This window comes from Sinocyclocheilus rhinocerous, unplaced genomic scaffold (genome assembly GCF_001515625.1).
Source record: "Sinocyclocheilus rhinocerous isolate Xijiao unplaced genomic scaffold, SAMN03320098_v1.1 scaffold851, whole genome shotgun sequence".
NCBI lineage: Eukaryota > Metazoa > Chordata > Actinopteri > Cypriniformes > Cyprinidae > Sinocyclocheilus > Sinocyclocheilus rhinocerous.
The window spans coordinates 56,420-67,568 of NW_015624573.1; the positions used below are offsets into that span (position 1 = coordinate 56,420).

The 11,149-nt window shown below is 36.9% G+C and overlaps 3 protein-coding genes across 6 annotated transcripts in view; 1 reads left to right on the plus strand and 2 right to left on the minus strand.

The window, feature by feature from the left end:
- The window catches only part of LOC107744682 (deleted in malignant brain tumors 1 protein-like), a 17,608-nt gene extending 10,160 nt beyond the window's left edge, over positions 1-7,448 (minus strand). Inside the window, exons 1-17 of the mRNA XM_016558493.1 lie at positions 7,375-7,448; positions 7,119-7,151; positions 6,987-7,019; positions 6,555-6,653; positions 6,402-6,440; positions 6,212-6,307; positions 5,851-5,949; positions 5,644-5,694; positions 5,373-5,468; positions 5,148-5,207; positions 4,822-4,920; positions 4,539-4,565; positions 4,273-4,423; positions 3,727-3,938; positions 2,556-2,710; positions 2,023-2,414; positions 1,570-1,814 (exon numbers count right to left, since the gene is read on the minus strand). Of these exons, the coding sequence (XP_016413979.1) occupies positions 1,570-1,814; positions 2,023-2,414; positions 2,556-2,710; positions 3,727-3,938; positions 4,273-4,423; positions 4,539-4,565; positions 4,822-4,920; positions 5,148-5,207; positions 5,373-5,468; positions 5,644-5,694; positions 5,851-5,949; positions 6,212-6,307; positions 6,402-6,440; positions 6,555-6,653; positions 6,987-7,019; positions 7,119-7,151; positions 7,375-7,423 (1,936 nt within the window). The 5' untranslated portion in view covers positions 7,424-7,448. The remainder of the gene's footprint in view (positions 1-1,569; positions 1,815-2,022; positions 2,415-2,555; positions 2,711-3,726; positions 3,939-4,272; positions 4,424-4,538; positions 4,566-4,821; positions 4,921-5,147; positions 5,208-5,372; positions 5,469-5,643; positions 5,695-5,850; positions 5,950-6,211; positions 6,308-6,401; positions 6,441-6,554; positions 6,654-6,986; positions 7,020-7,118; positions 7,152-7,374) is intronic.
- LOC107744301 (CUB and zona pellucida-like domain-containing protein 1) lies at positions 1,281-2,339 on the minus strand. The gene is made up of 3 exons (XM_016557875.1): positions 2,023-2,339; positions 1,570-1,814; positions 1,281-1,459 (listed from the first exon to the last, which is right to left on the minus strand). The coding sequence occupies exons 1-3, from the start codon at positions 2,307-2,309 to the stop codon at positions 1,416-1,418; spliced, it is 576 nt and encodes a 191-aa protein (XP_016413361.1). The 5' UTR covers positions 2,310-2,339; the 3' UTR covers positions 1,281-1,415.
- A 2,159-nt stretch (positions 7,449-9,607) lies between the features above and the next one.
- Positions 9,608-11,149, plus strand: part of plekha1a (pleckstrin homology domain containing, family A (phosphoinositide binding specific) member 1a) — a 32,593-nt gene continuing 31,051 nt past the window's right edge. For 3 of the 4 annotated variants that reach the window (XM_016557835.1, XM_016557845.1, XM_016557862.1), the window contains exon 1: positions 9,608-9,731. The gene's annotated coding sequence lies outside the window, so the exon portion shown is untranslated. The remainder of the gene's footprint in view (positions 9,732-11,149) is intronic. The other variant, XM_016557854.1, reaches the window with a different exon arrangement.

The following is an 11,149-nucleotide window of genomic DNA, read 5'->3' on the forward strand; positions in this document are numbered from 1 at the left end:
TCGACATGTTTCCGTGTTGTTGTTGCTCAGCAATGGCATGGACGCGATGTTGTCTGGGGGTTTGGCAAAAGGAGAGTGGGACTGTGCGCAGTGCTCGGGGTGGTGACTGAAGGCGGTGACAGTAGTTCTGACACCTTTTTACGGAAGTCACAACGGTTCGTAAAAAATCACAGCTACTTTATGCAGGCTGTGTGCATTTGACTGTTTTGAAACTTATATGGTAGTTACATAGCACCTAGACCTCAGTTATCATGAAAAAAGCCAGGAAATTTCAGTTTTGACAACATGGAACCTTTAAAATCCAAACAATAAGTCCGGTAATCCACTGATATAACTCCATAGTTGCGAAGCGTAGGCCCTCTCCACTTCTACAGACTATTTAAAAATATATTTTAAAAAACCAACATACAACAAACACAATAAACGCCGCACGTGAAACATACTGCAGGTCGCCACAGAGCAGCGCCCCAGAGAGTTTAAAAGTATAATAACTCTAGTTAGTATAAATGCATCTTTAAGTTTGATGTTGTAACCCTAATTCTTATTGTTAATTCAAAAACCCACATTGATATAGGCTTATTATGATAACACCATTGGATGGAGGCACAGAATAGAGGTCCTAGAGGATCTGGCCTTGGCACTGGTGTCCATGATAAATAAATGGAAATCCCTTAAGTTCGTAGAAATGCACTCTCTGTATTCATGTACTGTAGGTGTCCTATGGTTATGAACCTTTGATATTGGTTATCTTTTATATTGATTTTATTTTTAAGAATTTTGTTCTTATATCAGGACAGTTGTTTCACCCTTTTTTTTTTTTTACTTTATTTTGGTCACACTTTAGTTTGGGGACCAATTCTCACTATTAACTAACTATTAACTAAGTTTAGGTAAACTAAGTTTAGGTATTGGATAGGATTAAGGGATCTGAAATATTGTCATCCAGAATAAGGCATTAATATGTTCTTTATAAGTATTAATAAAAGGGCAGTATGCTAGTAATATGCATGCTAACAAGCAACAAGTTAGAATAATATAGTGAGAATTGGTTACTAAACCAAAAATATCAAAATTAATTTTAATATAGAAATTAATAACATCCAAACCTGCTAAAACATTTAACTGTAACAGGGTTTGAACAAAACAAGTTTTGAGCAAGAAATGCCATGTTTGTCATTGTCTTTCGTACCCTGCATTATCTTTCTTCATTTCAGGCAACATAAACACAATGAATGGAATGCAAGAGAATATAAACATCTGCAGACATGAGAACTGCTGTTTAGAAATGCTTTATTGAATTGCAGAAATACAATTTGTGTTTCAGTTCATTTGCTGGGTGGTTAATAAAGATTGATTAATAGTAATGATAAAGCTGATGATCAAGTAGATGATTTATTAATTCCTTCCATTCCAGTTCATTCCTTTGACTTCTCTGAATCCTTCACACCATGCCTTTGTCCTTGACAGATACAGAAATGAATGGACAGACATTAGGAAAATCTCAGTATTAACACATCAAACACTGCCAGGTAAATTCATTAGAAATGATACCCGTTAATGGCCTCTGACCTTTGAGTTTGATTGGCCCCAGCGTCACAGTATTGGTGTGGTAGGTGCTGTCAAGGGATCTCTTGCGACGGAAGCGGCAGCCTTGCCGGCAGCGAGAGTTGTAATCGTTATTGGGGCAGATGATCACCTTACACTGCAGGTACACATAGGCATGAGTCCGGAGGAACTTGAAAGCCTGGAATCTGAACCGAGCGTAGTAGTGATGACCGCTGGTGTAGGAATAATATGTGTTGTCTCTGTGACATCTACAAAAGACGAAAGAAGAGAAATACAATTTGGATACAGTTTGATATACTGTCAAACTCTGCCATTTTTGCAAATGAGTAGAAGAACATATTAAGACTAGGAACAACAGAATTCTGACTAAAATACTGTCCTAGATCCCAACTGATTCCACTGTTACATATGATATGATGATGGAGGGAGTCACATTTAAGAATGAAAAGGTCTCACCCGTTACGGAGCAGGTCATAGGAGCGATCTTTGAAGTCATTGGGATTTGGAGACGCTACACATGTGTCCAGGAAGAGATCCAGACTGTTGTCATGCCTGTTTAGCTCGACCTGAACGTACAGAAACTGATTCAGGTTCACCTCATATGGAGAGTCGTAAATTTGATAGTAGAAACTGCTGGAGGTGTAGAAGGCTATGCTGGCATTGAAGCGGCCCATTCCTGTGATGTTGGCATTGATGTTCTCCCTGGCCTTGTAGAATATCTGCACCATGGTGTCCGGCTCCATTCGGCAGCCCACGTGTAGCAGGAACTGTGACTGACGAGTGATTTCACCTGACTGAGACTGAGAGGCCCTCACATTGTTGGTGTATGACACATAACCATTCATCATCTAAAGGGAAAGAGAGAGAGAGGGTGGGTGATGTTGTGTGGTAAACATGATAATTTTCAGTTTTGGCAAAAGAAAACCGAGATACCACCCCTTATATCAGCACTGAAACCATACTGGATCTGGCACATGTGTAGGTCATACCTCTTTGGCGGTCCCACATGCGTCAAGTGGGAATCTGAACACAACCTCAGTACTGCTAATGGAGGGTCTGCAAAGATGGTCATCTACATAAAGGTCATTTGCACTCAACCCGAGTGAGTTCAGGTAAGACCTTTGAATGACAATGACCATGTTGTCTGTGGAACAATCCACACGACCTGCAGAGCAGAGAATTTCATCTCCTCAGTGTAATTTTGTAAAGCATTTAAAGTATGAATTTAAAGCTGCTGTCCGTAAGTTTTGCCTCTATGTCACTATCTCAGTTTGAAACCTGCAATTGTAGTTATTTGTGGAATTATCTTCTTTACTTGGGTTGTGCATTGGCACAGCTCCTCAGTGCAGATTAATCTAATGTTTTGATGTGCGGCTGTCAGTCACCACACCGGTGTGGATACAGTACTTAGGAATCACAGATTCTATGTTTTGGAAGCATGACCCAAATAAGAAGTTTCACAGTATATTTTCAGCTGAACAAGTAAGTAACATGTCTGCCACTTTTGTTCTGACCAACTGTGGGAAAAAAGCATTACAATAAATCGTTCTTTTAACCCAAAAAGCAAATTAATGTTCCTTAGAACTGGTTCTCTTTGAAATACAAATCTTGTGTAATCCCACATATCTGGGATGCACATTTAAAAATGTAAAATTATAAAATTTGAGTCACTTACAAGTGTTTCATTAACACACAATCCTTTCTGGATTACAATCTGCCATCAAAATGATAAATTTAATTATTCCAGCTGCTGTGAGAAAAGGCTATAAATGATCCGCCACCTGCAGCATCCTCACATGCAATATAGCCTACTGCCGGCGCTCATTCTTTATATTTACAGACGTGACGTAATGGCGCAAAGACGAATGGCGGCATGCTTGTATTTGCCGCAAAAACCTACCACTGGCTACCAGTGCCACTCAAATTAGAAAACATTACAAGCTTACCATTGTGAATCGGGCTAAGGTAAGGAGACAGTTTTGAACACTGGCTGGTTATGTACTTGCACAAAGATTGATTTCAGATCATTTTTAGCCAAAAAAAGTTACGGACTGCATTTAATTTTGTGAAGAGAAAACTCCAATATGGTCAAAGGAAGGATGGAATACATGTGACAGCTATGCTTCATAGAACATATAATTTTTTTTTAAAGGGCGTTACCTTGATCTTCAGTGAGAGAGCTTGTGAAAAGGGCCTTGAAACCATGGCTGACACCAGAGTAGTCGCTCCTGAAGACAACAGTCAAGTATCGTGAAGAAGAGTGAAACACCTGGGGTGTGGTGTCATTGAAGCAGACCTTTCCCAGCTGTGGATGACCAGTGGAAGAGCCGTCGTATACTGTGATGTAGTCACAGTTACAGCAGCGCTCCAATCTGAAAGAAACAGGCAGAATGGTACCTGATTCAGAAAAGATGAACTTTTTAAGCCACTCTAGAATTCAGTGAGCCATTTGGAATTGGTTTTTAATGGTTCTGCATAAATAAACTGTAAAAAAAATTCCGCAATAATCATACTACTCGTACAAACACAAAAAACTCTTTTTAGTAATAATTGCATTAATTACATTAAATTATATATTAAATAAACTATGGTATTAGATTAAATGATAAATTATAGTGTATATAAATGTGATGTTTTCATCAACTTAGCAAATAGCAAATATTATTCCACCAGCATTGCACCAGTCACCACTGATCTCTCACTTACTGCACATCAGCAAATGTCAGGAAGATCCTCTGTCCTTGCTGAGCAGAGAGATGCCACACACAGTAGGCATTGTCATGGTAATAGCTGGGGTAGTTTGGACTGGAAAACAGCCCAGAACCATACAGGTGTCCTCCACACTCAGGGTGTGTATCTAAAGAAAGATATGTGTTAAATCTTACACTTACAAACAAGTGTCATCAGAATGAGATACAAATGTTGTGTGAATTCAGCCTCAGGCATTACAAAAAACCTAGTGACAGCAGTACCTGTTGTTGTGTATGATGGGCAATACCCTGAATAAAGAGAAGGACATAAAACTGGATGAGTATGAACCAGAAGGATCATGTTTAAGTCTTTTAATAAATAATAATTTACAAACAAATGAAGCCCTTGGTCGCAGTACGCTTTCACTGTATGGAAAATGGCAGCGTGCACGTTCTTCAAAACATAATTTGTACATTTATGCATCACACATTATACTGTACATAATCTAGTACAGTTTATGTTAGACTGGTTAAGGGCTGTTTCACCTGTTTTTGAGAAACTTACAGTGAAAGTCATAGCAACAGTTGCCATAGAACTGACAGTCGTAGTTGCATGAGCAGCTGCCGAAATGGTATCCACAGTAATACATGCAGGAGGGGCCTGCTATAGTAGAGAGAGAAACAGATTTTATGTTCATAATGTCATCAATAGGTTTGTGATATATATGTTATTGTGTTATAATATATCGTAATGTAAATATCGGTGTGTATATTTTGCTAGAAAAGCCACTCTGGACTCATTACTGCCTTTAAAGAAATTCTTGTACATTTAACTTATCAATTTCATGTCATTAATCTCATCAGTGTCACTCAAATGAAAAGCAGCAGCACCTGTTGTTTCTGTTGTTTCATCCCAGGTCACTGGAGTTTCACTTGTCGATGAGCAGTAGTCTGTGTAAAGAGAAGGGATGAAAAGTAATGCCACAATTCTGCTATGATTCATCAAAATGCATTTCATTACTACTTTCATCTGAAATTCGATGACCACATGAAAGATCTGTATTTGTGTTTACACTATTTCATCTTAAAGCATCTGTCTGATCAAGAGGAACTTACTGTCGTAGTCAGGGCAACAGTCCCCATAATAATGACAGTTGTAAGTGCATGAGCAGCTGCTAGCGTAGTATCCACAGTTATACATGCAGGAGGGAGCTAGTGCAGAGAGAAATCATCAGTATGTGTGTGATGATGTACACATCATTGAGTCACTTTACCTGTTAGTGTGTACATTTTGTTAGAAAAGCAAAGCTGGAATAATTTCTGGCTTTGTATATGTTTTTTAATGTCATAAGTGTCACTTAAATGAAATGAATGGCAGCAGCAGCACCTTTTCCTGTTGTATCTATCTCGAAAGTTGTTGTTGGCGTTAAGCAGTGGCCTGTGTAAAGAGAGGAGATAAAAGTAAAGCCAAGTTTTTGATTCAGCAAAATTCATTTCATCCCAGGAAATGCAATGATTCATATGCTCTACAGGAAAGATTTGTAATTGTGTTTACAGCATTTAATTTTAAAGTGTCTGATCAATAGGCACTCACTGTCATAGTCAGGGCAACAGTTGCCATAATAACGACAGTCGTAGTCACATGAGCAGCTGCCGAAGTTGTATCCACAGTTATACCTGCAGGAGGGCAAATCTAGAAGAGAGAAAAACACATATTATCCATGAAGGCATTAATATGACTACAAAAACACCCAGGAAACCAGGAAATGTTTTGAATCTGACAGACAGATAGATGAAAGTGAACCTGTTGTAGTTGTCAAGTCAGTTGTTGTAGAGCAGTAGACTGTGTAAAGGGAAGAAATAAAACTGCATTAAAATTTCTGGAATCACAGAGGATGATGCAGTACAATAGATATTTGCATCTATCTATATCTTGAAGTGTCTGATCAACTCACTGTCGTAGTCAGGGCAACAGTTGCCATAGTAATGACAGTTGTAGTTGCATGAGCAGCTGCCGAGGTTGTATCCACAGTTATACATGCAGGAGGAAGCTAGCAGAGAGAGAAACAAAGATATCATCCTCCTTCCCAGGGAACTAGAAAAAAGTCTGAATCTGACAGACAGATAAGAAAGATGTAGGTGCACCTGTTGTATCTGGCCAGTCGGTTGTCATTGAGCAGTAGCCTGTATAAAGGGAAGAGAAATCAATTTCAATTTTGGGAAATTACATTTTGAGCATATGGGAAATTATTTGAGTGTAGCATTTAATCTTGAAGTGTCGATTCTAGAGAAACTTACTGTCGAAGTCATAGCAACAGTTTCCATAGTACTGACAGGAGTGTGTACATGAACAAGTGCCAAAGTGGTATCCACAGTTATACCTGCATGAATAGGCATCTAGAGAACAGAGAAAGAGATGTTAGCCGTTATTATTCATGTCAGCTTTATGAACTGAGAAAGTATACATCATCTGAGTGAAAAAGTTTTAGCAAAGCAACTGTGTTCCATAAATAAGATAATTTTCTGTGTTGTCAGTATGATGTTCTTACAGGCATGTAATGACATAATAACTATATGCTGTTAGTATACTCTGGTGCAATGCTCTGACCAAATGTTCCTCATGATGACCTGGTTTATATGTGTATAAATTATGACACTTTAACCCTATTTTATATAACAGATAGACAGACGGATGGACGGACGGACAGACAGAGACAGATAGATAGATACATGCAGGATCTTCCGTGGAATACAGCCAGTAATCTATACAAAACAAAATAAATATATCATGTGAATGTAAGTTTCAAAATCATATGAAAATATGCATAAAGCACACAATATAAAATGTTGAAGGATATTTACCTGTTGTCCATGACCATGACACAGTGGTTTTTGCTGTAATATGGTAAACAGACATGAGATTTAATGTAATGTAAAGTTTGTCTTTCTGTATGTGCAATGTATTAAATGTTTTTTTTAAGTCTATGATTACAGTCACCTCTTTGAACTGAGAAATTATATATTTGAGTGAAACACTGGAAGTTCAAGCTAGCAGTTGTTTTCAATAAATTGTACAGTTTTCAAAAGATTTTCCATTGACAATAAATTGTAATCTTACGCTGAAAGGCAGTTAGAAGCAGACAGAGAAGAATGTTCAGAGCTTCCATCTTTCTCCTCTGATCAAGTGTGTCTTCAAACTTTCAGTCATCACTTATATAGTCAAAACCAGCCTAAGAAGGATTTCCTTATGACACATCAATATCCTGAATCATCTGATGAAAAAAAGCTATAGAGCAGCATAACTGTGGAAAAGACACTGCTGGATGTGTTTTACAACTCTTTTCTTTATAAATGTATGGATATACTTGTTGACACAGTTGTTTGAGATAGCCTAATGATCATAGACTGGTGAAAGTAAAGGCTAATTAAATATTTGCACACATATTCCATTTAATTTGAATAGTACTGAAATCTCATTGATGTTTCCCATTCCTTATGGCATTTGGATTTGGGAATGGGAATTTGAAAACATGTAATTTGTATACATGCTATGGTTAAGACATTGTGAGAGTTGTGAGAATGAGGAGCTCATATCAGGATACACATAAAAGTCATCATACACAAAGAGACGTAAATGAAAAATACAGCTATATAACAATAACATACTCGCCATTGGTGGTCCTAGACTCCCTGTAGACATTAGGTGTTTTTCATTTTTTAGCAGTGTAATCATTTACTCACATTAAGCATGGCTGGAGTATAATACAATTGGGTCTTATAAACAAATCTATTTTGCATTTATATCTTTCTAAAACCTAAGGACACTTTAAAAATACAAGATTTCAGACTATACATTTTGCTTGAAATATAAAATATGTAAATTAGTGTAAAAAAAATAATAAAACATAAAAAACAACTTGGAATTTTACTCAAATTTGTCTCCATGGCCACATACCCAAAACCAGACCAGTGAGAAAACCAGTTTCAAAACTTCTGAAGGGCACCTCATTAAAGTTTATACAACCATAGACACTGGTAAAAGAAAATGCATTTGGCAAGAACATAAATGTAAAAGGATGGAAAACACACAGCTGACTATGTTGTTAAATAGATGCTGTTGTCAACTAACTGATACATCTTTCTAAATCTCAAGGTCACTTTAAAAATCCAAGATTTCAGACTATCAATTTCATTTGAAATATAAAATATATAAATCAGTATATAAAATAGTAAAACATATAAAACAACTTGGACTTTTACTAATATTTGTTTCCATGGCCACATACCCAAAACCAGACTCGTGAGAAAAACAGTTTAAAAACTTCTGAAGGGCACCTCATCAGCGTTTATACAACCATAGACACCGGTAAAAGAAAATGCACTCGGCAAGAACATAAATGTAAAAGGATGTAAAACACACAGCTGACTGTTGTAAAAAAGATCCTGTTGTCAACTGACTGATAAAGTCTGATGCAAATTTTCATAGATGATGTGGCCAAAATGGCCTATAGCTGCACTTCCCTGTGTGCCCAGACCTATTTCAACCTATTTTTGTGTTTATAATTAAATATGTTCCTGGTAGGCTATTAGATCTAAGACACAGAGTGTCAGCATATAAATGTTTTGATTAAATATTGTGTACATCATATTATACCGTTTGGAAACACATATGAACATGGAAGACTATGAATTCTCTAAATTCAAAGAATTGCTAACAGGCATTCTGAATACCGAAATTTTGTTATGCTTATCCTGTTCATATCTGTCTCCAGGGAGTCAAGTTCACCTGTAGATCTGTGTAATCACTGTTTTCCTCATAATTTTACGTAGGTCCTAGCAATCCAAAACGGCTTTTGCATTTAATGCATGTGTAACTATACATGTGTATACTATAAATTAACAAAAATTTATCTACTAGACTGTTTTGTTCCATGTTTCAAGAATCAGTGCATTAATTATGAATTAATTAATAGTTAGCATCAAAGGAAATAAACAATGGTACTAAATAAATATTATCAGACATTTTGTTTAATTTATTTTTGATTACCATTGGGACTAATAACCTATTATTACTATTTTTTTCTTTACAAATCACTTATTTTAGTAAATACACGATTTTTATTTTATTTTATTCATTATTATTAGGCCTATTATTATTATTATTATATTTTTTGTAAGGTCATTTTATACTGATGAAACTGTTTGAAACTTATAAGGTGGGCCACGTACCTGATTCTCTGCTTATTATTCAACGTAAGGAACAGGACAAAAACATAAAAATTACTATTTTAAAAGTGCCTATATGAAAGAATGAAAATGAGAGAACCGAAAGAGAAAAAATCAGACACATTTAACCTGAAGCAGTGACGTATACAGCCACTTCCGCTCCTGCAGGAAAAACACTCGTGAAGTTTGTGTACGGGGACACGAGCAGGAGATGGGCTGAACCGAACCACTTCAGCGATAATAAACCGAGTGAGTAGTTTGAGAAATGACCCTTTTTAGTACATCTGTCTCTGTGTGATGGCGTTTATTGATATGGAGCTATGTTAAAGTTTAAATACGGATCCTGCTGTAGATTCAAGGCAGGATTAAATGGAGACAGGGCGAGGTTGGACTTTTCCGCGCTGTTGCTAACTGACAGACGTGAATTTTAGACACATCATCCTTGTAATGCTATAACAGTGTTGATCAATTAGAGATAATCTATCAAAGATAATATTTATCATATAGAGCTAGATTGTAACTCTGAGCATGCTTCCATCGCCATTATACTAATATCACATCATAAATGCCGATTTCTTTAAGCAAGGACAGATTTGAGTCATGTATGTGTTGATGGATTGATTGTCAATTTTCGTTCTTATCTTGGTCTTATTTCGATTTTTATCTCATCTGGCTTTTCTGAAATATCCTTTTTAAAGAGTAGGTTTACGTTTACTTTATCATTTAAAGATGGCAGTTATGTCTTATTTCGATTTTATCTCATCTGACTTTTCTGAAATATCCCATTTAAAGAGTAGGTTTACGTTTACTTCATAATTTAAAGATGGCAGTTATGTACACACATCACACATGTATGTGTGATCCTTTTGGTTTGCGTATATGCTCGTAGGTCAGCTTCATAAAAATGTTTAGATATAAAACGGTAGTAGCCGACCTCACTCATTGAAAACAGGAATATATATATATATATATATATATATATATATATAGAAGGGAGCTTCATCAGAGAAAATAACTTTGCACCAGTCTTCTGCTGTCCAATCCTTGTACTTTCTGCAGAATTTCAGTCTGTCCTTGATGTTTTTCTTGGAGAGAAGTGGCTTCTTTGCTGCCCTTCTTGTCACCAGGCCGTTATCCAAACGTCTTGGCCTCACTGTGCGTGCAGATGCTCTCACACCAACCTGCTGCCATTCCTGAGCAAGCTCTGCACTGCTGGTGACACGATTCCGTAGCTGACTCCTCAGGAGGAGACGGTCCTGGCGCTTGCTGGACACTCTGGGACATCCTGAAGACTTCTTCACTGCAGTCGAACCTCTCTCGTTGAAGTTCTTGATGATCCGGTAAATGGTTCTTTAAGGTGCAATATTCTTTGTAGCAATTTCCTTGCATGTGAGGCCATTTTGATGCAATGCCATGATGGCTGCACGTGTGTCTTTGGAGGTAAACATTGCTAACAAGAACACAATGATTGGAAGCGCTTCTTCCCTCCTTTTATAGCAATCAGACTGCTCTTACAATCTAAATAATATGATAGTGATTTCACCTGACTAGTACTCATTCACACTTTCACATGTGCTGCTGAATTTTGTTTTTTGGTGAAAAGTTCATTTTTTGGTCAATGAAGCTTTTAGCAATTATTTAAAATGCATCTGATCACTCTAAACAAT

Excerpts from the sequence above, each read along its gene's own strand:
- LOC107744301 (XM_016557875.1), bottom strand. The coding sequence starts at position 2,309 with ATGGAGCCGGACACCATGGTGCAGATATTCTACAAGGCCAGGGAGAAC. Across the intron at positions 1,815-2,022 it reads TATGACCTGCTCCGTAACGG|ATGTCACAGAGACAACACAT; the intron begins GTGAGACCTTTT and ends CGTCTTTTGTAG. Across the intron at positions 1,460-1,569 it reads GGGGCCAATCAAACTCAAAG|GACAAAGGCATGGTGTGAAG; the intron begins GTCAGAGGCCAT and ends GTATCTGTCAAG.